General features: G+C 37.8%; 2 protein-coding genes across 5 annotated transcripts; one reads left to right on the forward strand and one right to left on the reverse strand.

Moving 5' to 3' along the window:
- LOC131224658 (uncharacterized) lies at positions 1-7550 on the forward strand. Of its 2 annotated transcripts, none has more exons than XM_058219934.1 (9): positions 1-721; positions 922-1122; positions 1208-1330; positions 1500-1537; positions 1661-1790; positions 2650-4911; positions 5331-5489; positions 6549-6700; positions 7156-7550. In XM_058219934.1, exons 1-9 carry the CDS (start codon positions 644-646, stop codon positions 7400-7402), a joined length of 3390 nt encoding a protein of 1129 aa, XP_058075917.1. In that variant the 5' UTR covers positions 1-643; the 3' UTR covers positions 7403-7550. The 2 variants fall into 2 exon arrangements, with proteins under 2 accessions (XP_058075917.1, XP_058075918.1); XM_058219935.1 differs by having other exon boundaries at positions 5-721; positions 6555-6700.
- LOC131224657 (protein SHORTAGE IN CHIASMATA 1) lies at positions 7367-26925 on the reverse strand. Of its 3 annotated transcripts, none has more exons than XM_058219933.1 (11): positions 26598-26925; positions 25752-25838; positions 25558-25641; positions 21322-21408; positions 21156-21230; positions 17480-19497; positions 12769-12976; positions 11467-11982; positions 9118-10650; positions 8905-9033; positions 7367-7502 (listed from the first exon to the last, which is right to left on the reverse strand). In XM_058219933.1, the coding sequence occupies exons 1-10, from the start codon at positions 26910-26912 to the stop codon at positions 8932-8934; spliced, it is 5025 nt and encodes a 1674-aa protein (XP_058075916.1). In that variant the 5' UTR covers positions 26913-26925; the 3' UTR covers positions 7367-7502; positions 8905-8931. The 3 variants fall into 3 exon arrangements, with proteins under 3 accessions (XP_058075916.1, XP_058075915.1, XP_058075914.1); XM_058219932.1 differs by lacking the exon at positions 7367-7502 and adding an exon at positions 7566-8117; XM_058219931.1 differs by lacking the exon at positions 7367-7502 and having other exon boundaries at positions 8190-9033.

The following is a 26925-nucleotide window of genomic DNA, read 5'->3' on the forward strand; positions in this document are numbered from 1 at the left end:
CATATAAAATAAAATAAAAATTCTAGTTGATATTTCGTTGTTAAAATAAATATATATTAATAGAAAGAAGAAGCTTCTTATTTTTTATTTTCGTATTTTTATCCATTATTTAATTGTAGGTACTCTCCTCCAACTACTAAAGAGTACTGCTCTAGGAAGAAAACCCACAATACATTCTCTCTCTCCTCTCTCTCAGATCTCTGATTGATGGTTCCTTCGCTACTACTACCAGTTTAAGATTCTTATTCTGTCATCCGTATTTGGTGAATTTTGACGTTTGAACTTCCCATCTAATCTGAATTTTCGGAAGTCTCCCTCTTTCTACATTAGGAAAGTGATGCGTTTGGCATCCGAAGAATGTTGGATTTCGACTTCTCAAACTCTCTCTACAGTGTCTCCTATTCTCAATCTCATCTGCAAATGTAGCTGAGAACAGTGAGAGAGAGAGAGAGAGAGAGAGAGAGAGAGAGAGAGAGAGAGAGAGATGGAAAATCTCCTCTTTTTTTATGGTGTCGCATTGAATGTTTTGTAGAGTGGTGATGATTTTTCAGCATTGATGCATCTAGATTTCAATTTCGAAGAAAGTTTTTTCGACCTTTGATTTGGTGGAAAGATGTGGAATTGAAGTGGGGACTAAGAAAAGATGTTCAAAGCGGCAAGATGGAGGAGCGAGAAGAACAAGATCAAAGTGGTATTCAAATTGCAATTCCAGGCAACACAGGTATGATGAAGAGTGGATTTTTGCTTTCTATTGTTTAATCCGAATTGGGCTGCTCTATTTACTTCTTCTTCTTTTTTTCTTAACTGATTGGGATCTTTGTTACTGGATGCTGATGAGAAACCAGGCAATGTGGTTGGGTGGTTATTGAAGAAAGATCTGATTTTTGGTTTTTTTTTTTTTTCTTTAAATGTTCTTTTCAGGTGCCTCAGATTGGATGGGATGCATTGATGGTGTCCCTAGTTCCTGTGGAAGTTGGAAAACCAACAGTGAAATCCGAGAAAGCTGTGACACGAGATGGAACGTGTCGATGGGAGAATCCAATTTATGAAACAGTGAGATTTAGCCGAGAGCCAAAAACTGGAAAGATCAATGAGAAAATCTACCAATTCCTCATTTCGACAGTATGAAATCATCTCTCAAGTTCCTTTTTTACTTCGGTTTGAAGATTCTGTTTTTTGGTCACTAATTTCTTGGGGTTCATTGTAGGGACAGTCGAAATCTGGTTTGCTAGGAGAGGTTACCATTGATTTTGCAGATTATGCAGAGGCAACTAAACCTTCCTCTGTTTCTCTGCCCCTGAAAACTTCGAAATCTGGCACAGTTCTTCATGTGAGTGTTTTCTTGATCTAACTAAAAAAAAATAGCATTTAAAAAAAATCACATTTTCTCTGCTAGACCTGTCTGCAGATCCAGATCACAGGTTTAACTCCCCTTGAAATTCCATACTATTTCCTACCTAAAACTTCATGCAATTAGAAAATGTGTGTTCTTGTGACAGGTTACGATACACAGAATTCAAGCAGCGGTTGATGGAAGGTGAAAAGCAATTTTTTTTTTTTTTTTTTTTGGGGGGGGGGGAGATATTTTTTGCAATTTCAGTCTATGAATCAGGGGTAATTTATTTATTTATTTATTTATTTTTCTTATGGTTATATACAGAGAAGCAGAAGAAAATGGAGATGTGGTGGTGAGATCAAATGGGAGGACATTGAAGAGCCAATTCAGCAATTCTGATACAGATGGAAGCTTTAAATCTTCTAATGATATCAGCAACTCAATTGCTACTGAAGTAAGGTTCTATCTTCACTATGACATGATTTCTTTAGATGTTTTTGTGTCACAGACACGACAGGCTATCACATGTTTTTAAACTGGTTGAGTAAAGGGTTCCAAAATGCAAATGTCTTGAAAGAAATGATCGGCCATTCACAAGACTGGATTGGTTTTGAATGGGAATCAACTGCATTTTTCATGATCTCCACTGGGTTAGAATTGATTTTTCTATCTTTTATAGGATTCTTTAAGTTCAAGACTCACCATTTTCTCAAGCACATTATGAAATTCATAGATCTTGGAATTTCTAAGAACTATATTTAAACAGTAATGGTCATTGAGCACAGCGAATTTTTAGAATTGTCTGACCCTGACCCCCGGACTTGTATTGTGTCCTATCGGACATGGTCCATACGAGTGGGTCCCACATTTTTGTGATCCAAACTGATGATCTAATGGGCTCCAGCATGGATTGGGGGATGCCCAGTCTCCCACACTGGAGATCGTTAACTTTTCAAGGGGTCTCCTTAAAATGGATGACTAAGATAGAATGAAACAATCAGCCACTTACAGTTCCAACTAGCAAAAGCCAAAGATTGGATGGTTCAGATCATCCAATCCAAGAGCATCCCACATCCACATTGGGTCCTATCAGGTTAACAATCTGGACCATTTAACCATGGGTCCCACTGATATAAACTAGGTTGCTGCGAGACATTATCAACCTCCTGCAGCCCTGATCAGATAATTCCTCGTGAGAGAAAGTGCCGATTGCACCGAGTATCCTCTTCTATTAGCTATTACTTGTATATAACTGTCTCCTGTCACCAAGTTTCCTATCACTAATAGGCATCTTGTCTCTGATGATTTCACAGGATGGATTGTCTATTTCAAGGGAAGTGCATTTGGGCTTATCCCAAAACAAAACCACATCCCATCATGCAGAATCGAATGGCGTCCTCAGAGCATCTATTGGCAATGACGCTGTATCGGCTTCAAGCTTGGATAGCAGCTCAGGACAAGATACCTCACAAGAATTTGGATTGAAGAACAATGGAATACAGCAGGACGTTGTCAGCTTCGTATCATCTCTCAGCAACAATGGTACTATGCCTCAAAAACCAACAGCCAATCCTGTCCGTTCAGCTTTGGACACCCAAGAGCATAGGAGGTCGAATACGGACTGGTCCGTCAGTTCGGCTCCAGATGGGAGCACAGACGAATCGACGAACAGTTCTGAAGACGCCATTTTGAAAGATGGGTTGCAGGGTTCAGATGTCTCCAGTGAAAAGCTCAAGAACGAGATTGGTGTGTTAGCAAGGCAAGCGGAAGTGTCGGAGCTGGAATTGCAGACTCTCAGAAAGCAGATTATGAAGGAGAGCAGAAGAGGAGCGGATCTCTCAAAAGAAGTCTGTAACCTGAAAGAGGAGAGAGATGCAGCTAAGAGAGAATGTGAAAGACTCAAGGCAGTGCAACGGGAAATTGATTTTGGAAAGGTTTCGAATAAGTCACAGTTTGACAGTCAGGATCACAAGCATTTGCTAGAAGAAATCAAACAGGAGCTGAATTATGAAAAAGATCTTAATGCCAATCTCCGATTACAGCTGCAGAAGACGCAAGAATCCAATTCCGAGCTGATTCTTGCTGTGCAAGACATGGAAGAGCTTTTGGAGAGGAAAAATAAGGAAACGCCATGTGTTTCCAGTAGTGAAGCAGCTGTCAGAGCAGCAGCCCATGAGAACGGTGGCCCATTTTTGCACCGATCTGAAATTAATCGGGAAGGATGGGGAATGGGTTCTAAGCATGAATCGGAAGATGAAGAGCAACATGCACTGGAAGAATTAATTAGGGAGCGCATTGATGCTGATGTAGCGTATTCGCTCGAACAAAAGATCATAGACCTGTCCTGTGAAATAGAGATGTATAAGAAAGAGCGGGAAGAGCTAGAGATGCAGATGGAACAGCTTGCACTGGAGTATGAGATTTTGAAGCAGGAGAATCATGACATGTCTTCGAAGCTGGAGCAAAATCGGCTGCAAGAACAACTGAAGATGCAATACGAATGCTCAGCCTCTTTAGCTGTTCTAAATGACCTCGAAATCCATGTTGAGAGTTTGGAGAAAGAACTCGAGAAACAGGCAGAAGCATTTGAAGCAGACCTTGCAGCGATGACACGTGCCAGAGTTGAGCAGGAGCAGCGGGCCATCCAAGCAGAGGAGGCATTGAGGAAGACAAGATGGAATAATGCTAACACAGCTGAAAGGCTTCAGGAGGAATTCCAAAGACTTTCCATGCAAATGGCTTCGACATTCGATGCGAATGAGAAGCTGGCCATGCAAGCATTAACAGAAGCTAGTGAATTGCGATTGGAAAAGTGCCATCTGGAGGACTTGTTGGCGAAAGCTAATGAAGAGCTCCGATTGATGAATGATCAATATAAAGTAAAAATGGAAGAGCTTTCAAAAGAGACAGACTTGAGAGCAAAACAAATAGATCAGCTGATATTGGAACTCGCAGAGAAATCAAAGGAGATTGAGAATCAAAAGCAATATGGGGAGGAAAGTGAGAAGGCTTTCTCGGAGGAAACTTTAATGCTTCGGACTGAGATTGAAAAGCTGAAGGGAGAGAAAAATGACCTTTCTGAACAGGTAGAACTAAATGGAAAACTGAGAGCAGAGATTGAACAGATGAAAACATCAATTGACGAGATGGAGATGTTGTTGGAAAGAGGAAACGAGGAAAGAGAAATACTGGAGAGGAAAGTCAAAGAAGCAGAGAAATCGCTGAAAGAATTAAATGATGTGAGACATCTAAAGGACGAAAAGGAGATGGTGGTTGAAAGTCTACAATCAGAGGTGGAAACCCTTCGAGCTCAGTATAATGACTTGAAGCATACCTTGTTTGAAGACGAGTTTGAAAAAGAGAACCTAAGGAAACAGGTATTTCACCTAAGGGGCGACCTTCGGAAGAAGGAAGATGCAATCACAGTTATTGAGAAAAAACTCAAGGATAGCAGTGCAAGAGTTCCAGTTTCAGATGGGGCTACAAAGCCAGCTTCACGGAACAATAAAACTAGCCGAGCTCCTCCTGCCACTAAGGAAGTTTCTAATTTGCGAGAGAAAATCAAACTACTCGAGGTAAATGTTCTACTTTGTACAGTACATAGCATTAGAAAACCAGGATGGAAGCTAATCCCACTAACATGTATAACCCATCCACCATCAACAGGTGCCAACATGGCAAGAATGTGAAACACTCAACCCGTCCAGCAGTGGGCCCCACTAGTGTAGATGACCTGGCCCAAATATCAGGATGGACCACTCATCTATGGTCCCCAAGTGAGTGGACTGGCTTGATTTGGGCAGGGCATTTACATGGTGGAACCTAGCTGATGGAACGTTCCACTTGTGCAATGTTCGCCTATAGATGGATGTGGGATCAGAAACCTCTGGAACTAATTTCCACGTTTTCTTGTTCTGTTTTCAACAGAAAACATTATTCATGCTGACAATAGTTAAACATTATTCATGCTGACAATAGTTAGTATGTTTGACAGGGAGAGATAAAGCAGAAGGAAGCTGCATTTGAAAACTCAACACTTTCATTTCTAAAGAAGGAAAAGGATCTATGCAATAGAATTGAAGAACTGGAGAAGAGTATGGGAGATCTCAGTCAGAAGAATAGCCTATGTTTCTGTGATGACAAATTCCAAAAGGTCAGTTATCTTTTAATTTATATATTCTGTTCTAGCACATGCATTCGCTTAATGTAGTATCAATATGTAGTTTTCAATTTACTATTTATGAATATCATTTCTCCAAGCAATGCTTTCAGGTGATACGTTTGATAGTCATGAGGTCATTGTTATAGGTGTTTTGAACACAACTGCATGCTCATCAATAACAACAGGGACAAAATCATTCAAAGATGCATCTTTCAGATTACATAGTTTTCTTGACCAGCTGACCTTAAAGGCATGAAGCTGGAAATTGATTCTTCAACTTATCTACTACATGGGCAAAGGGAAATTGGAGGCAGTCAACATATAGAAATTCATCATTTTTTTCCTTAAGTACTTGTTGTTTGGTCATTGCTCTAGCCAAGGCCTTCTTCATGTTCAACTTGCAAAGACACCAACCCGAATCCTTAGTCCAGCTCATAGTTGCCAATTTCACTCTTAATTCCGCTTCTGCAAACTAATTAGCTAGTTTAGGCTTTTTTTTTCACTTAATTTAACTGGGAATGAGGAAATCTACAATCGACATAGCATGGTTCTAAATGGTGGTTTTAGAGTGAGACTCCCCCAGATACGAATATGCAGTCTGAACTACCCTGGTTTGTTCTGACTAGGTCTGGTTTTGGAGTGTGACTCACCCAATGACTCACTTCATTCTCTCTCTCTCTCTCTCTCTCTCTCTCTCTCTCTCTCTCTCTCTCTCTCTCTCTCTGGGATTATAACAAGTACTAATACTATCTGATGTATCTTGTCATCTAAATAGATTTATCGATTGTTGCAAATCCCATAATTAGTAAAAGGAAACCATTTTTTCTTTTGCAAGTCATCATTGTTTTGAAGAGATAAAATGGAGAGATAGCTAAGGATGAAAAGGATGTTTTGGCTAAGTTCGAAAAACAAGCTATAGCCCACTTGCAAGTGCAATTCATATATTTTTTAATCAAGCATTCATGAAATTGGTTCACTTGCGCATCTAGAATGTCAAATGGCGTGGCTCTTACAATTCAATGGTAACTCATGCATGCCATCATGTTCAAGATGCAGAATGCCAACGATGTTGAGAATGGAACCATAAATTCTGTGAGGTCAAAAGACGGAAGAAATATGGATGAAAGTTTGTTGGGGTCCGAGTTGGGGGCTAAAGAACGTATTCCTGATCAGAATGGCATTGACAGAGCACCAATCAGAAGGTAGACATTCATCAACTACTCATTTATCTTTCCTATTGCATGCTCGCTTGGAGTTTTGCTAAACACAAATGCACTCATCCTTACATGGCTACACATGTCAATCTATCTTGGAGATGACCTATACCAAAATGACATTAGTCCACTCATTATATTATGCACATTTTATGTTGAATATGAACCATTGTTTTTGTACATGAATGGCCTACTTGAAGAGTTGATGGCCTGATTTTTCGGGGGCCAAGTCATCTAAACGGCGGAGCAAACATGAGGCACGGTTCAGATGCTCCAGATAGGTGCCAAGTTAGCATGTTTGGCCATGCATTGAGGTTTGTGTGGCATTAGCAAAGTACATAATACCGAACAATAATTACATGACAGATGTGGTCAAGAACATGTCACCACAAAATTAAACAAACTCTCATTTCATTCTCCTGATCATTCATTCAATTTTACAGCACCATCGGGACCAACTGGGAGAAAGAACCGAAAGTCTCCACTCCACATACCAAAGATCAAGGTGACGACACTGAATTGTTAAGTCAAATGGCATTACTGAAGGAGAGAAATGAGTCTATGGAAAATGAGTTGAAAGAAATGCAAGAAAGATACTCCGAGATAAGCCTCAAGTTTGCAGAAGTAGAAGGTGAAAGGCAGAAGCTTGTAATGACCATCCGCAATCTTAAAAATGCTAAGAAGAACTAGTTTTTTTTATTCATTAAGATTCCATACATTAGATAGTGTGTATAGGTGAAGCAGTTGGCAATGCTAAGCAGCAGGTCCAGGTCTTGGAATGCCATGAGATCTTGATAAGAGAAATATAAATGTATATCAGTAATATATATTTTTTTCACATGTGAATGCTATGTGCTTTTCTCTTTGACAAGTACACAGCATTACCAAGTTACTATCTGAGGCAAGATATTATACAATTTCGGGCTGAGAGGTTGTACAGTACCGCACCATTGCTTTGACTTTCAATATGTACAAGTGGTGGTCATGCGTGTTCAGTGATCCAAACCGTTGGTATGATGGGCTTTCATGTGCATGCACAAAAATTCTAGCTATATTGTGTGGCCTTGTTTTTGGTTGAATATGAACCATTGCCAACTTGCCATATATTAGGATTCTTCCAAGCTGAGGGATTTTTTTATGCATGGGCCAGTACATGTGGCATTTATCGGGCCTAGAAAGCTCCCAGATCCAAACTTGAACTAAGATGTCTGGCTTATCTGGCCAGGCTTATACAAAATAGATCATGGGGCCAATAATATTAACTGCCCTGGACCACTGAACCATCAGCCTTGCTTTGACAAACTTAAAACTCAAATGGTACTGAACAAACTTTCAGCCTCCTGTGGCAATCCTTTGTTTGGAATAATAAGAAACATAGCTTTTATCTCTTGTAATGATTTGGAATCTGAAAGGAAATACAAAGTTATCACAATCTAGCCAATTACAGATGTTCTTTTTTAAAAGTTTTGGAGCTCAATCTGTTGCATTTTTGGTTCACCTAATGTTTGTCAATATTCTCTAGGATCAAGAACCTCACATCCTTGGCAAAGGAAAATGCATGCTAGAAAAAGATACCATCCAAAATACATAAAGATAAGCAATCCACTATTTACACCCCTCAATGTTGATCCATGTACCCCCTTTTTTCTACTTTTAGTGTTGGGGGGTGTATAGATCTGCAGGTAGGTTTGTTAACTGCGGCTTCCTAAACATAACTGGACAGTTAAATGAATTGAAGTGTGCTTCAGTTGTACCGGTACCACTGTAAGCGTACGGTGGTACCAAACAGATGTGGGGCCTATGTGATATGTTGAGGTCGCCAACCTGTCCATCCAAGACATCACCTCATATTAACCCGAGTTGCCAAAGACCATCACAATCCAACACTCAGGAGGGCCAAACACAGGGAACAATGTGAGAGAGGATGCCCACCCTTGATTTTCACATGGGACCACCTGAACTGGAAAGCAGCCTGAGTTTTGGTCTGAGCCTTCATCCAGGACACATATGAAGGGTTGGAAGGTCTACATTCCATCTACACAACATGGTGGGCCCTCCATGCAAATCAAGGGTGAGCATTCCTTCCCTCGTATACTGTGATGTGGCTACAGAGGTACCGGTTCCACTGGAGCTCACCCCAAATGAATTTAGGAAGAAAATTGTAATGAAATATGAAAGATACAGAACTGTACCAGCAGTGCTGGCACTTGCCCATTGATTTAAGGTTCATCTTGATATCTCTTTCTCAGACTGTGAACATTCCTGTCGCTCCAAACCAGCTTACTTTGCTTGTCCTTTCCATCCCTTGAGAAAGATAGGTTCTGCAAGTATTTGAATGTAAGAAGCTGATTTCCATCTTAACCAGCCTATCACAGAACTTACAAAGGAGTTTCATTTTGACAAACCTGTCTTGCTCTCTTGTCAATTGGTGTCCATGTCGGATCAAAGGACAGAGCTTTCTTCTCATTGGCAACTGAATGTAATGGTTTTCTACTTTGTTTTTGCCACTTCTGCTGTATTGTTTTCTTATTCTGGCTGCCTCCTTGGTACCTGTAATTATCAATAGTAGATGGACTCCGCCTCTTGAAAAATTTGTCTATTTTCTTTGAACTCCGAGGACAATCAATGCATGTGTTGCATGGAAGTGATGACTGCTTATTTCTTTCTTTCTTCTCCTTGATTCTATTTAGAAACTCGACTGTCCATGGTGACCCTTGTTGCAGTCGTGATGAATGAATGGCATTTGGGAGCGGTGTCTCCCCATAAGGGGGTGTAACTTTCTGCCTGGAAGATAATCCAAGGGCATTTCTCGTAGATTTCTGCATTTTGCTCTCCTCCAAGAATTCCCCTCGACGTTTCATGGGTGGAGCTTCCCCATAAGATTTTATATCTAGCTTTCCAGAAATATTGTCATCCAACCGTTGGTTGTGATCCTTTAAAGAGAACCATATGTCCGAGTCACAGTCGATCTCTGAAGAGGTTGGGAAGGTGGCAAGATTGCCTGTATTAAATGATGATCTTCTAGTAGCCATAGAATTTCCTACTACTGCTTCTTTTGATACTTGTGTTGCTCCCCTTGAGAAACTTCTGGTGTCTGCGATAGGGGACAAGTCATTGTCCAAGGGCAAATTATCTTTGTTAATTATAGTACCTCTGACATCTTCATCCACGGTATCAAATATCTTGATGTCATTCCAATCCAGATCTTCCATGAAGAAAGTATCAGCACCCGGCTTCTGATCTAATGGTTGATCCTTCAGAGAGACGTTGTGGGCCTCAGATTTCTCAAATACTTCACCACAATTGGAGAAAATCCTTCCTTGCAATGGCCAGGATTCTCTATAAGGCTTTGGACTTCCATCTTCAGATCTGTTTAACGGCTCAAATTGCAAGTACTCATCAGTTGGAATGTCAACAGATTGAGTATTAATGGTATATTTTTGCCTTTTCCTCTGAGACTGCATTTTACTGCTATTGTAATCTGACTCAATAGCAGAAGATACTGCAGAGGAGCACTCAGTCATTCCAGATTTCGATTCCCCCAGCTCCCCATACTTGCAAAGAGCACTGAAAAGAGCAATACTTTCATCAGGAACATGATACTTCCCAATGGCCTGAATTCGTTTCTCCTGTGACCATTCAAGAAATTCCACAAGCGTGCCACCAGAGGACAGTATTGCATGAGCCGTGAGTGGATTGATTGAAGGAAACCTGGTAAGAAAAGATTCTGCAAGGGTTTCCGATTCCAGCATTGCTGGATAAAGGCCTCTGTTCAGCTTCGTGGCATATTTAGTGCAATTCAGAATTATTTCATCGGTTAACTCAGATGAATATGAGCAGAATAGCTGCAAATGCATATCCAGGCTAGCTGCTGCTGCATAGAGTCCATCTGATGCTTCCATTATGGCAGTGAGGAAGCTTCTATCTCCCTCAAATACCTGTCAAGGAAAGGGATCAAAGTTCTCATAGATTGTCCACAGGTGACATGCATGTAGGCAACAAAAGTGACTACTCCCTGCATATTTTACATAAGATTTGGCAATCAAAAGATGTAAAGTTTAATTGTTGATAACAAATAAATGAGAGCTCATCAGAAGTAACCAGAAATGTGTGGATGGAGATATCAAGATCAGGTTTTCTTCTAGAAAATGCTACTCCCTGACTTGTTCGAAATAATTTCACTTAAATCTTCTATGAGCTACTTTATATTTATATCAGAGTTGCCCGCCTCTCTAGTCTTTGGGATCAGATATATGTTATCTCAAGAGTGTCTGGATTCAAATAGTTTTTCTCAGATTTTAAAGAATTTGCGTAAACATTGAATCACCCAAAGCTACTTTGTTATTTTCGAGGCCTTCAAAACACTCCTACCATATTTTGTTCACTTATATCAGAGTTCCACTCCTCTATGTTCATGTGTATTCTTAAATTGAATTTGTTTTAAATGAAAAATCCAAGTTTTCAACCTCACCAATCAAACAGAACCAGCACTAACCCACAAAATCCAGACCTTTGCCATTTATTTTGTGGCAGGTAACTGTTACATCATGAAGATCACTTGAGAGGATATTTCCCAATAGAAGACAGGTTAGTGGTCTCCAATATTCCTAAATCAAAAATACAAAGAAAAAAAAAAGTTGCGGTCCTAAACGACAAAGTCTGTTTCTCCACCTTGAATTACTTCAGAAGGAAAAAGATTGAACATGAAGCTTCTCTGAAGGAAAATCTAAAGAAGGAAAAGTTAAAGAAATTACCAGTACACAGCAACTGAAAGCAAAACTCAGTGACATTAAAACGTTGGTTGCAATGTTCTCCATGCACTCAGGTATGCATGAAGAAGCTTTCTCTGCAGATGTTGTATTGATGCCAAAGTTTCTGGCATCATACCATACAAGGCAAATTGCTGCATTGAAGATAAGGTCCACAGGCAGATTGAACTCTCGCTCAACAACTTGCACTCCACCTTTCTCCATTGCAAGAATCTTTTGATATGAGCTTCTCCGGGATATAAGCATTTCTTTATCAGAACTCTGTGTATTCACAATGATGACTATATCTGGAAAAGAGGACATGCTTGAATGCATATCACCGGATTTTATTGTAAAGGGCAACCTTGACATTGAGTTTGGTACTTGGGAGGCTTCAAGTGTATCTGCAACCTCCAGAGATGCCATATCACTACCCTTCTCCACAACAGGTATAAAGTTGAGGAGTCCTACAAACTGCTGGTTGTTGCAACTTTTGTGCTGGTCAGGCACTGAAGCACCTTCCTGGGACAAATCTAGTAGTCAGAGTGTATTTCTGTGTAAAGATTGATAAGTTCTAATCATCTAAACATATCCCACATTATCAACTCAATCTGGTAAATGTTTCAGTTTGCTTTCTTTCTCAAAGAAGTGATTGAAGTTTTAAGTTATTCAGGAGGACACATTGTACTAGCAAGATGACTATTAAACCATCTCAAGCAACACATATGAGGAAAACAGGTTAATCTATACAAATATTGTATTTATCATGCATATATGGGAAAAGGAATTGTTTTGTAGGATGAAGGTGCAGGAAGACTATGCCTTGAACATTTACATACTATGGATGCAAATAAGAGAAAGGTGATATCTAGTAGCATGTTTACTATATGCATGAACTAAAGTCATCTTCAATTACTTAGGACTTTTAATAACCTTCAGCACATCATTGATTCCCAATTGGACATGTAAAGTAGCTAGGCACAAAATACAACCATTTGTCCCACAGTATCAGTTTATAATCAAGAGCTTATAATATACAAGAAATGTGAACAGGAAATATTTATTTTCTACTGAACAGACAATATCAGTATGTGTCAGCCAATGTGGGCATATTGAATCCATATCAGCTGTACCAATGGTTCACTTCAAAAATCAGTAGGCGTACCAGCTTGTATTGGTACCAATACACCACTTCGTACTCTTCCATGGCTGATACACCCATATCGGACCATATCAGACCCATACCATTCTCTATAAGAGGATATTCTGGAGAATTAGTTACAACGTTTGCTATGGAAAGAGAATCACCATTGCAAATGCAAGATGCTGAGAGGCATCAAAGCCTTCACAAAGTGCTTTGGGAACACCAGATTCCTCCAATTTCATCTTGAGGAAGTGAATATGAGGCAACCCAACTAATTTTGAGGAAATTGTTGATATTCTAGATGAAGCGCATGAGCCTCCATATTCCAAGATGATGCTGAACTTGTTGAATGGGAATGATGGAAATACATGCCTGAAGAGTAAAAGGAAATAATGCTCAAAAATATGTACCGCATAAGGATAACTGCTCATTAGCTTAAAAGGGTACGTCATAGTTAGCTCTGCACAAAAAAATCAGTAATGATAATATAAAAAACAAAATACATGGAGATATATCCTAAACTTGTGCATCTGATTTAGGAAACTTTGAATAGTGTCACAAAAGTGAACCATATTTTAATTATACTAATAACAAATATGTTGTCAAGCAAAATTACTGGTCTAGGTTTCCGAAAGTAAACCATTATTCCTAAATACAGAGCATGAATCCATACTACTTGAAGAAAGATGACTACAACTACAAAGATGGTACTCTCTTTAGACTTTATAAGGTCATGGGAAGTGATTACCAAAATAAACTAATCATAGGATCACAGTTAAGGGAATGACAATAAAGCATCAACTCATCAAGGAATGATGTTTTCCCAACATATAGATGCTTTGAATCTTGACTTCAATTGGACACCTAATACAAGAAGCCCATGAAGAAAAACCATAAATTATCTGTGATTTGGATCACTTGGAAACACCTTACAGGTATTGCATAATAGTAAGCTAATTACCGCACTGTTACTTGACATATCTCGAGGAGTGGTGTGTCCATTCATGCAATGCTCCTGCAGACCTAATCCAAATGGTTCAAACCATTTTTCAGATTTGGGATCTATGAATATTGGTAGAAGAGTCTCTCCTCTAAAACTTTGTTCCAGTAGGTTAAACAAACTTTGGGGAAGCCCTGAAACTCTAATAACATTATCTATATCTTAATTGGGGAAGTTTAATATCATTGAGATGGAAGAAAATAAATTGGAAATGCTTTACCTAATGAAGAAGAATACATGGCGAATTCGCTTATGATATGGAGACCATATGGCTACAGGCTACCCATTGTGGTGTGTGTGTAAATAAAATAAAAATAAAAATAAAAAAAGAACAAAAAAAGACCCATGTGGCTAACTCCCTACTTACACATATTGCAATTCCTCTTTTTAATCCATCGTAAGTATTAAGGCATGCAAGTTGTTTTCAAGAATGCATGCATTCCAGATAAAAATGGCAACTTAGCACCTATACTATATGTTTACAATAACTTCATCAGTAAGATAACTAGTGTTCAGAGTATCGGTATTGTTACATGTTTCGGGGTATGGAAACATGCATTGGTATCATCGATACCTTAAAAAATATCATTGTCTGAGGGAAACATTGGGAAAAAGTATAATTTTTTTGTGAAAATTTAGGTAATGTTAAAAGACACATGTTTACAATGTAGGAATCAAAATATTGTATAAAAAAAACTATACATAATAAGTTTCTATTTTATAGGGGCCTAACCATGTGTTGTCGAAAAAATCAATATAAAATAAATATATAAAATTTGTAGCCAATCACTAGATTGGCCAACAATCATTAATATTTAAAATTTCCACATTATTTAACAGTGAAGAAAACATTTTCCAATATAAAAATGGAAAAAAAAAAAAAAAGGATTTTCCCAATTTCCCCCATTTTCACTTAAATGTTAATTATTTTTATTTTTTTTTGGCCACAAATCCAAGTCAAGGCATGAGAATCATGCATAGACATGGATTTCCATTGCAATCCATGCTAACATTTTGATAATAAAAAAGTTTCTGTGCATTTTTCGTCACCTTTGAGTTTCAGCCTGTCTTCGTTCGAATTGAGATTTCTCCCCAAGTCCTAACTCTTATTACATAAAAACCAAGAAAGGTTGAAAACACCTCAGAAACAAAAACAAAAAAAACAAAAAAAAACAGGGGTTTTTTTTTTTTTTTGGGTTTTTTAAATTTCCCAATTTTCTGTTAGTTTTCGCCTATTTACTAATGTCTCACTGGTATCGGGGATATAATCCATGGTATTTGCCAATACTGGAGAACTTTTATAAGGAATTCTTCTCAAAGTATCACTAATATGGATAATATCACAAGTATTGTCAGTATTATTAAAAAATATCAGCAAATTTTGATTTTTTTTTTTTTTTTTAATACTTTCAGTAGCTTCGGTATCGCTAACCTGGCCACACCAATAATATCGACGATATTATCGATAATATAACCAATATTTGGAATACTAAAGATAACTATATGCGTTAACACGACATGCTACATTAGAAAGGAAGATCAGATTCTAGCAATTTCTTTACACAGATTACTATAGAAGATCATGGCATTTGTTAAGCAAACTAGGAATGATGGAATCCACTATCAAGCGAGACCTGATCACCTACAGGCAACAACACTGTAACTTGCGGTGCCACACCAACTTTCCCACCAACAAGCCACTTGGGTAGGGGTGGTGTTTTAAATAGCAAATAGCATGCAGCATAGCGTTCACTCATCTGTAGCATGGGGCATAAGCTACTAAGCTACATAGTGTGTAGTGTAAACTACACCCTACTTCTAGATTTTTAATTAAGGGTTGCACCAAATATCATGAAATTTCTAATTTGGTGCAAAATATCATGAAATTTCATGATATTTGGTGAAACCAAATATAACCTATAATAGGAAAAATAGTGCAAAAATACAAGTATAAAGATAAATAAATAACAACGGAACTGATTTAATATTGTTAACTATATTATTTCACTAAAATCATTGAAAACATTAACTAATTTTTAGTGAAAGTGTAACAAATCATTGAAAACATTAATCGATTGTAATGTTCAAGTGAAAATTAACTTGTGGTATAAGCTACATAGCATGTAGAGTAGGTTATTTAGCCTATAGCATATGCTAATTAGCTTGTAGTGTAGGTCGCATATGACTTAAAGGTTATTTTCATGAGCTACATTGTGTGTAGGCTATGCCACTCTACATGGCGTAAGCCACGCGCTATGTAGTTTAAGCTATTTAAAACACTTTGTAGGACATCCTGCGGTGAAAAAGGGAGGCCCCACCATGAAGATCACCTATCATAAAAATCAGGGTGGTCTGCTCATCAAATGAGCCGCACTATGGAATTAATGGACAACCGACGGTCTGAATCAACATAAGGTGCTGATCCCTAGTGAATGGATCATCCATATTTTCAAGGAGGGTGATCTTCATGTTGGTGCCTACCGTTTTCATGATACAGATGTCCTACACAATTGGTATGTTAGCGAAAACGATGGTATGGCAACACAAGTTGTGGTGCCACTGCCTGTAGGTTATTGGTTCTCTTATCCAGTTTGGGGACAGTGGCACTACTCTGATGTGTATGTAATACATGTATGCATGCATACATGTATACATAACCATGCATTTATGCAAGTATAATTGAGGCAATCCTTGTAAGATATTGGAGCAAATGGTAACCCTTAAATCACAAGATTGGTTTGAAAATGCAGATCAAATCCTAATTGTTTCTCTAAGGCACTGTTTCGTAATTGCCAAAATCAGTTCACAGGCCAGTCAAAATATAATTTGTGAATCTTTCAAAAATTATCTCCATGTCTGTCATGGTCATGGATACAATTCCGTCAGGCTGCCTCTCCTAAACACATTCATGTATCAGGAGCAGCAGCAGCATACCCTGCATAGGAACCCCTCTATAAAATTCAAGGAATTATGAATTTTTTGATGAATTTAATGTGATTCTGTTAAGAAACATTTTTTTTTGTCCACTTAGCATGGATGTTGTGCCTACATATGACACTTCAATTCTGAGTGATGGAATCCGGCAGTTTCTGTGCTGAACTACTTCAACGAATTTAATATATATTCAGAAATAACCATGAGGAACGTGCATTTTATATACCTATTTTCATTTCAGTAAAGTCTTTGTAACCTTAAAAAACTGGTACTTCCTATCTAAATCTGCAGATAGGTTAAATGATGGAACACGGCTTGTTAGTTGCCGCAGTGTGGTGATTGGAGGCCCAGAAATGGGTGGTTAAAAACAAAATAACCATACATCGACATTTGGCAAGAAAAATCCTCCAAATGGGTGATTAGGACTGTCTGATCACTGTAAAGTTTGGGCAGTTGTGCAACCATGGTGGGACCTACTGGATGAACATTTTTACATCTCACACATGTGTTTTAGGTAGAGTGAAGCCAATTTTATAACCCTCAAGGACATGGAGGACATCTGCTTTTAGTTTTGCACTTCTTCCTTTTCACTTGTTTTTCGGTGTTTCTTACTTTGTTTCTCAAGCAAGCAGGTTCAAAGCCAAAAGTAACTGACAATTTACCCATAATCTCTAAACAGAATATTTATAAGACAAATATGAAAAAAGAAAAAATCTCTAAACAGAATATTTCATATGCAAGCTAACATCAGCATCATGGAGTAGAAAAAGAGAGGTCAATCAAATGCTAATGCCAGTTGGTTACAATATCCCTGGCAATTTTCATTGAAAATCAGTTTCAGACAAGTTTCAATTACTACAATACAATCAACAGGCCATACCTATTGAGAATAAATGAAAATAATCCTCTTCCAGTAAGCATTCAAAGGAATCAAAACTTACTCATGGGATATCAGTATGCAGTCTGTCTGCGGCAGAGAATCCAATATAGATTTCATAAACTCATCACTGTCCAGGGCGCCTAGTTGATTCGAATATGAGTGAACATTTCTTACTTCATGAAATGATATACTCATTGCATTCAGCTTCCTATTCAATGGCCACCAGAAGACTCTCTCAGAGACAAGCAATATTTTTCTACCATTTCGAGAATTGTTTAACCGCAGGATCCCCTCAACCACAGATAAAGATGGATGTGATTCAATGATTCCTTTTTCAGCTGTCATGTATGCATCTTCAATCAGAGAAAGAAGAGGACTTAATTTGGCTTTCATATATTCGAGGCTTTGAGATAGATTTCTTGCATACTGATGACTTGAATGGATCCCATAAAAACACAAGTAATAAGCCATCTGTTTAATAGCATATAATGCAGCATATGCCATTAGGGTTTCATCTTCACTGGCTGAAGTGGTTCTCGGTGCATTTGTGTTCGTAATCAAGTCCATTAGCTTTTGTTTTGGAAGGCTCAACAGCTTAAAATTGTCTACAGCCTGGAATTGGAAATGCTTCTTGTTTAAATCAGTATCATTTTCCAAAATGATGAAATATCTCTTTTGCATGTTATCGATGAGGCCCAGCATATGATCGGACAGCTTAACCTCATGGATCTCAATATCCCAGGGCTGAAAATTCACTTCAGGAGGAGAGCATATCATGATCGGATCACTTGAGCAGACACCATGGAGTGAAGCTTTGCTATCAGTTTTGTTGTGGATCACATCTTCACTGTTTCTACCAGCAGCAACCTTCCGGGCCTTCAGGAAGAAATTGAGATCATTGAACTGCGACATTGACTCCAATAACAGAGATACCTTTTCAGGATTTATTGTGACTGCTGGTTGTCCACCTTCAGTCTTCTGGTTTTCATCTTTAAGTGGATGACTCGTAGTAGTTTTACTAAGAGGCTCAATAACCACAGAGTCAGAAATAGCACTAGGAAGCTCAGTGAGTATTTCCCTGCATTGTACAGTGTTTAACTCATCTGGTGAATCATCATAGAAGACAAGTTCAATCACCACCCTCTCATTCGTAGATTTCAGCGCGGAAGGAACATCACAAGTATCTACCTCCTCCAACAAGTTCCTGTAAGTGGAACACATATTACTGTCACATGTATCATCCTGTAAAAGATGCCAATCTAAGTATATCCCATCAGATGCAGATGACGGATGCATCTTTAATTTGTCTAAAATGTCTTCAAAAATATCAGGAAGAGACATTATCTCTTTATCATCACATAGAACTGGAATAGGCAATGTTTTGAATGCATCATCCACCAGAGCGAGCTCAGTGTTAACAATCGATTCATAAAAGCTCCCAGCAGAGTTCATATCTTCTCTGAACATCTGCCCTGATGTTTCTGGTTCACTGGCAACTTGTGAGCTGGCAAATTCTTGGAAGGATTGGAAACATTCCAAATCAAGGATCTCAACCTCATGAAATTGAATCACGCTAGCCATTGAAAAAATATCATCAACTGACGTCTTTGGACAGATTATCGAATGCCTTCCCAGATGCACGTTACCCCTCGGAATCATGAAGTCCGTGTCTATGAGTGAGTGAAGGCACATGGTTTGAGGTTCAAGACTCTGCACATATGGACCATGTCCTGACAAAGACTCCAAGATTTCAACATCTGGAGATACCAAAAGCTCCTGAGAATTGACCATCAAGTCATCCATTTCAGACCAGTTTCTTTGGCTGATCCTTGAAAGTAGAGAACAGAATTCGTCTTCCATGGATGGAAATGTAGAAATCTCCAATCCAATCTCATTTATTTCAAAGTTCAACACTGTTTTAGTATACGGAATAATCCTGTTCTGAAGAAAGCAGGATTCTGCCACATAGAAACTCTGGTCCTTATGGTGCTCAGTAGGTATGTCTTCAACTGAATAAACTGACCTGGAAATCTCGTAGGGATATGGGATTGTCTCTCCCAGTTTGACTTTGAGAATATCCTAAAAGAAAGAGAAAAAAAATAGTTACAAGGTGAAGTAAGAGTCTGCCACAAAAAGAAGAAACAAAGTTGAATACACTGACTAAACTAACCATCATAAACTACAAGTTAAGTGTAGGATCAACTATATGAAAAGAACCAGCTAAATCATCAGTTGTTCCCTCAACAAGCATAAAACAATAACAGCGACAACGACAACATAATAGTAATAACAAATAAATAAATAAAATCCTATGGTTCAAAAAATTCATGTAAATGAAACAGTGAACATATTTCTTTGAACAGAATCAAACTATGCAAAGATTTCCTCTACCCATCAGTTCTCATGAACACACAAAAAATGTTAAATAAAAAAGCTAAAATAGGCAACGACCTAAGTTTCATGTAAATAATGCAGTGAACAGCGTTCCGAGTCTCCATTTCTTGAATTAAATGCTTTTAGTAGTCATCATTGGTGTCAGAATCATTTTTTCCAAACATGTCAATATTAATAGAGAGTATAAAGCGATTCTGTCAAAAGGAGTAGCTCAGGTGAAACGCCAAGGTCCAAAGCATGCTAACAATTTAATCAACAAGTACCATGATGATGAGGACTAAGGAGATACAGTCCATATCGTTAAGTAAAAAAAATATTACAATGAAGGTGGGAAGTTAGGGACTCAAATTAATGTTTAATACTGACTGCTTATTATTCTTATGCCAAAATCTTACAAGACATTTTGGTCAGACCTATTTCTGGATAATTTTAATGTGGTGTGTAGTTAGTAGATGCGGAGTAACAATATCTATACAACTAGTCTTAGTAATCATTCCATCTAGTTGAGAATCTGTGAGATGTACAACTGTTCACTTTGTCATGGCAACTAAGAAGCAAGATATGTCAGTCCAAAATGCTCAGAAGACACGAGTGGCTTGTTTGCCTTGGTCCATTAACTAACAAAAGAATGACAAAAAATGGATGGATACTTCTGAGTTTGTTGAATTGATTAAATAAGTTTTGAAGTTGGATTCTTTGGGGGCATCACAGACAGATGGAGAGAAACCTCTGACTTTATAGAGCTATGTAGGAAGAGATTGCTTGTATTGGTTCTAAGAATCAAAGATATAAAATTTGGAAGATAATGTTGAATTTCATCTAAAAAGGGGAAAAAAAATCTACAGCAGAAATTCTAGAAGATACTAACATAGAACTTGGATTTGGCAATTTAACATATGGACAACAACTTTCAGTTCTGCTCTCCATTGAGCACCAAAAATGACAGAACAGAAAATAGAGAATTGTAGCAATACCCACTAAAAGGATGTTAATCAGTTGACAGTCCATTTTTAAGTCTTGGGTAAATCAACGTGAAGCTTTAAGGATTATCTTTACTTACATAAATTGCAGTTTTCTATTTAACTGTTGATTTTTTGATTGAGACGGACTCTTTGCAAGTAAATAACAGTGCTAACCATCAAGCTATTTATAATTACAACTGGAAATTTTTGGTGTCATACATTTCTTTGAAAAAAAGAATGGCATTAGCAATCTATTTCTTCTGATATGAGAAAGAAATGCACAAGATAGCACTCCCACAAAAGTTGCTCAGAGAACTCTCCGTGCGTGCGTGCGTGCGTGTGTGCATGTGTGAATCTTCATTGAAGGAATAGAGATTTTACCACAGGAATTTTGAAGTCTGGAATTTCAAAGTGAACTCGTCCATCCTCTCCATCACAGGAGCAAACACTCTGCTCCTGAAAACCAAACAAACCATTGCAAGCAGAGTTCACAAAATGATGGAAACCGTACAAAATTTAACCAAAGTAGCCAGAGTAGACACCTTACCGGTGGAAAATCCACCTCTGGTATTTCAAATGTAATTTCTTTCAGCCTTCTTTCATTCTTTTCTCCATCAGAGAGTTCATTTTCCTTCTGCAATGAAGGTTAACTAGAGATGGTTAAAAGAAAAACTGGGAAAAGGGAAAAAACAGCCAATGTTCCATTGACAAATTTGATGTCCCGCTAGACTTTCAGATCTAAGAAGATTGTCTCTACTAGTGCTCTATGAGTCAATGGTATTCGCGGATATGTGTTCTATGTGTCAGTGGTATTTGCCGATATGTCCTATGTGTCAATGGTATTTGTGGATATGCTCATTGTATCAATGTTATTTGTTGAGATGTTTTGTATCAATAGTATTTGCTGATATATTGGCCAATATTTTCGGTTTCACAAGTCAGTGATACAAAAACATATGGGAATAATAAAATTCCCATTTATCAACAATATACATAATGATATTTGTGTTATTTTGTAAAAAAAAAAAATGCAATATTTGAATATAGTCATTATTTGTGCAATATATTGATTGAAATTAATGTAGACCGGTGAAAATTAGAAAAGACAAACTATTTTTTGCTCAAAATATTTTGGGGATTCTCTTTGTATTTTGTGTTTTAACAACTCTACTTAAGTTGTTTCATGTCAAATCAGGAATTTAGTGGAGAAACTGCAATATAGACGGATTTCAAAGAATAACTTTGTCCAACAAAGCATAGTTGTACCCTAAAGAATGGGAAACTATTATGCATTTCTTTTTGCAAGGTTGTGAGTTCTTAGCGTGTAATCATGCGATGACATTATGCATGTGGGAGTTTTATGTTCTTATTGCCGGTCGCCAGCCTAGATATTGCATCAGGTTGGTAGCCGGCGTCAAGCTTATGCGAAAACTTCCAACATGAATCAAACAATATGGCATTCTAAACTCATAGTAGGGCATTCCCTGTAAGTGATGTTGTGTCGGAACTTGAGTGCAGTGAGAAATTGGCAAAGGTTGGCTAGGGTATTCCCTAGAAGCGACGCACTACAAAAACACCTAGTTATTATGAGAAGTAGGTAAGGGTTCCTGCACCATTTTGAAAAGGTGTGGGTAAAGAAGCTAATCTAGGAGAATAAGATTCATCTTGCCACATGAAAAATAGGAATATTGACGGGTAAGCATATTGAGTTAGTAAATATGATGAAATGAAGTAGCTTGTATTTAGGAGAACAAGTGGAAAGGGACTAAAACTAGAGAAATTAATGAATATAAACTTTAGTATATAGGAAAGAACAATAATGGAGATGGGGTAGGGATTGTTGTAGATAAAGTTGTAAATCTTAAAAGAGTAAGCGATATGATTTTATTAATAAAACTTGTGTTAGGAGAGGAGCATGGTGTGCCCTAAAGGCCGTTATGGGGCCGTAAAGGTAACGGTGTCAACTGTTACACGTTATGGGGTCGTAAAGGCCGTAACAACCATTATGGGAAAAGGACTCATAAAGGTCGTTACAACCCCTCGTAATGGCCTGTTGCGCCCCCCATAAAGGCCATAACAGCCTTGTAACAATCCATGATGGGGCGTGTGTGTAAAAATAAAATAAAAATCCATTATGGGGCTAATATTGGGTTTTCAGGCTTTTTATTTTTTATTTATAAAAAAAATAAAAAAAAATAAAAAACAGAGAGAGAGAGAGAGACCATAACGGCAGTTACAGCCCCTGTAATGGCTGTTATATCCCATATCACAAAGGTATGGTGGTGGCCGTTATAGCCATTGTTACCATTACCGTTACAGCCACCGTTACTGTTATAGAATACCTTGGACAGGAGAAGTAAAGGTTATATGGAATGACATTGTTGAGTGCATTTGGAAAGTGGCAAAAGATGTTTTTTTAAGTATCGAGAGGGAAAAGCCAATTATATAAGGAAACTTGGTAGTGGAATGACAATCTACAAGAAGCTATTAATAAGAAACATGCATGTTTCAAACCCTTGCAAGAGACTAGAAACAATGAAAATCTTGAACAATACAGAAATGCTTAAAAGATTGCTAAAAAGGTTGTGAGGACAAATTTAAGGTTTATGATGGTCTTTACAATAGATTGGAGACGAGAGAAGGCAAGGAAGATGTTTTTCAAATGCAAAAATAAGAGAGGAAGAGCAGAGACATAGATTATGTTAGATGCATTAAGAGCGATGACCAGAGTTTATTAGTAAAGGACACTGAAATTAATAGAAGGTGAAGAAGCTATTTTCAGAACTCGTTAAATCAATCACTTTGAGAGCATAGAGATAGGAGAAACCATAAACTCAAATAATGTCAGAGTCCATAAATACTTTCATGAGCTTAGGATATCTGAAGTGAAAGAAGCTTTGAGAACTTGGACCATATGGTATACCAATAGAGGTTTGGATGTGTATAGGAGATATTGGTTTATTTTGGTTGACAAAGTTGTTCAACAATATTGTAAGATCAAAGGAAATGCCAGAAGAATGGAGGAAAAGTACCGCGGTGCATAAAGGAGATGTACAAAGATGCATTAACTATTATGGTATTAGATCTTAGGAACCATACTATGAAACTTTGAGAAAGAGTGATTGAACAAAGACTAAGGCATGAGACGAATCTAAATCAGTTTGGTTTCACGCTAGAGCGGTTTACCACTGAAGTTATTTTTCTACTCAGATCATTCATGGAAAAATATAGGAAGAGGAGGAAGGATCTCCACATGATCTTTATTGACTTAGAGAAAGCTTACAATAAGGTCTATAGATAGTTAATCTGACAGGTGTTAAGAGAGGAGTTTCAAGAGGATATATTGACATGATTAATTGTGTGCATGAGGGAGCAGTAAAAAATATGAGGACCACTAGTAGAGACACAAGTGAGTTCCAATTACTATAGGCTTCCACTAGTGGTTGGCATTGAGCCCATATCTTTGCGCATTGATAACGGACGAGTTAATGAGGCATTTGCAGGAAGTGATCCCATGGGAATGAGGAATTAGTAGAGATTGTTGACCAAGAAGTTTCTCAAAGTGACCACTTTCGATATTTTGGGTTGATAATTCATAAGAGTGGAGAGATTAAGAAGGATGTTGCCCATACAATTCAAGCGGGGTGGAAGAAATGGAGATGTGCCTCTAGAGTTTTATGTGATCGTTGTGTACCACTAAAATTAAAAGGGAAACCTTATAGGATGGTTATAAGACCAGCCATGCTTTTATGGGACAAAATGTTGGGCAATTAAGGAACAACATGTCCACAAGATGAGTATAGCTGAAATGAGGATGTTGAGCTGCATGAGCAGCAAGACAAGGATAGAACTAGAAATGAATGCATTTGAGGGAGTTTAGGAGTAGCACCAATAGGCAACAAGATGAAGGAAAGTAGACTTTTAAAAAATGTGAGTTCATACAAGTTGAAGGCTCTAAAAGGGCAAGGGGAAGGCCCAAAAGGACGTGATTTGTGAATGGAGGTAGTAAGATAAAAGACTTGATGACCTATGGTCTAACTGAAGTTATGGCCCTTGATAGAGTGGAATGGTGGAAAAGGATTCATGGAGCCAACCCCAATTAGTTGGGATAAGGTTTAGATGATGATGCATGAGTGTGCGATCATGTGTCTTTTAACATTTGCCGAAGCTTTTTTTTGAAAAAATCCACCATTTTCGTTAATCTCACAATGTTCACTCAAATTGCAATACATTATGCAATACGTGCAATATTTCCCCATGTTTCCAGTGATATTTTTTGTATCCCAAAGGTGTTTGGACTCTCTCTTTATCTTTATGAAGGATGCAGCTTTGCTCTGCAGAAGAATATGAATGATAAACAGAAAAAGAAGCTTTCAACAAGCCAGTTTGAGCAAAAAGAAAAAAATAATAATAATATCCAGTTTTTTAACAAAAAATCTCATTCTTGTCTGAAAATTCACACCATCTCTACTTGTAGTAAAAGAAGCTACAATAACAAAATTAGCAAACAAAGCAACATCTCTACTTGTAGTCAGGAATCAGATTTATTATTATTATTATTATTTAAATCTCAGTTATGCTACTTCGTTAGAGAAAACTAAGGTCAAAGAGCAAATCTTAGAAGAAAGATATCATATGGCAGATCCTTCAATCGCATCTTAGTTTCACATCTATGACTTTGATTCTCAAACATGTCTAGAAGTTCGAAGTTTCTTTACTTTACAATAGCAAAAGAAGCTCCAAAGAGTGAATCTACGCAAAACTTCTAGAAATCACATTTTACCTCCACGATTTCAATTTCTGGAGATTCTGATCTGAAATTCCTCTGTTTTCTGCCATTCTTTTCAACGAAAGAGTTGGCATTTCCCTTCAGCAAGCAAATAAAAATAAGAAATTGCAGAACAAACCCTGACAAGAGAATTAAAGCAAATAAAGAAAACAAATGAGTTTCATGAAGAAAAAAAAAGGGACTTTCACCTCAATAATCTCAAGCTCCGGAGATTCAGATCTGAAATTCCTGCATTTTTCCTCATTCTCTTCAATAATGGAGCAGACATCGTCCTTCTGCCATTCTTTTCAACGAAAGAGTTGGCATTTCCCTTCAGCAAGCAAATAAAAATAAGAAATTGCAGAACAAACCCTGACAAGAGAATTAAAGCAAATAAAGAAAACAAATGAGTTTCATGAAGAAAAAAAAAGGGACTTTCACCTCAATAATCTCAAGCTCCAGAGATTCAGATCTGAAATTCCTGCATTTTCCCTCATTCTCTTCAATAATGGAGCGGACATCGTCCTTCTGCAAGCAAATAAGAACTACAAATCGCAAAAGCAAGCTCCAACAAGAGAATTCAAAATAAAAATAAAAATCTACCACTCATCTCAAACAAAAATAAGATTTGAAAAAAGAAATCAAAGTAAAATAGTGTAATTTCCATCTCATTCAACGACATTTCTGTTCTACCTCTGGAATTTCAATCAAACTAGCTCCAGATTCAAAATTCCCCTGGTTTACCTCCCTTGGAGTTCTAATTAAGTAAAAATAACAATAATCTCAATCTACAGCTCATTTCAAACAAAAATAAGAAGACATCAAAGTAAAACAGTATAATTCCATCTCATTCAACGAAATTTCTCTTCTAGCTCAGGATTTTCAACTAAACTAGTTCCAGATTCTAAATTCCTCTGTTTTACCTCGTTCCGAGATCGAATTAAAGTAAAAGAAAAGAATAATCTACAGCTCATTTCAACAAAAACAATGTTCGAAAAGAGAAATCAAAGTAAAACCATTATTTTCCATCTCATTCAACAAAATTTCTCTTCTACCTCTGGAATTTCAATCAAACTAGCTCCGGATTCGAAATTCCTCTGTTTCACCTCGTTCAGAGATCGAATTACATGAAATTCATCGCAGTTCGAAGGGAGAACGGCGTAGAGGAACTGAGAGAGAGCGTTTTCAAAAGGAAGCCGGTCAACTTCGGAGGAGTTGCAGGAAATGAGATCGAAGGAGGAGATTTCAGTCTCGGAAGGGAAAATTGCAGCAGGTAGATGAGGGATCGGAAGGCGGAAGATGGAGATGTTTTCTAGGGTTTGGTTTGGAGAGAGACGGAAGAAGTCGACGTTGAGGAATCGAGTTCGCATCAGAGAAGCACAG

The sequence above is a fragment of the Magnolia sinica genome, chromosome 14 (assembly GCF_029962835.1).
Source record: "Magnolia sinica isolate HGM2019 chromosome 14, MsV1, whole genome shotgun sequence".
NCBI lineage: Eukaryota > Viridiplantae > Streptophyta > Magnoliopsida > Magnoliales > Magnoliaceae > Magnolia > Magnolia sinica.

Excerpts from the sequence above, each read along its gene's own strand:
- LOC131224657 (XM_058219933.1), bottom strand. The coding sequence starts at position 26,912 with ATGCGAACTCGATTCCTCAACGTCGACTTCTTCCGTCTCTCTCCAAAC. Across the intron at positions 12,977-17,479 it reads TGCATACTGATATCCCATGA|GCATGTATTTCCATCATTCC; the intron begins GTAAGTTTTGAT and ends TTTACTCTTCAG. Across the intron at positions 11,983-12,768 it reads AGCATCTTGCATTTGCAATG|GAAGGTGCTTCAGTGCCTGA; the intron begins GTGATTCTCTTT and ends GATTTGTCCCAG.
- LOC131224658 (XM_058219934.1), top strand. The coding sequence starts at position 644 with ATGTTCAAAGCGGCAAGATGGAGGAGCGAGAAGAACAAGATCAAAGTG. Across the intron at positions 722-921 it reads TGCAATTCCAGGCAACACAG|GTGCCTCAGATTGGATGGGA; the intron begins GTATGATGAAGA and ends TGTTCTTTTCAG. Across the intron at positions 5,490-6,548 it reads GTGATGACAAATTCCAAAAG|ATGCAGAATGCCAACGATGT; the intron begins GTCAGTTATCTT and ends ATCATGTTCAAG.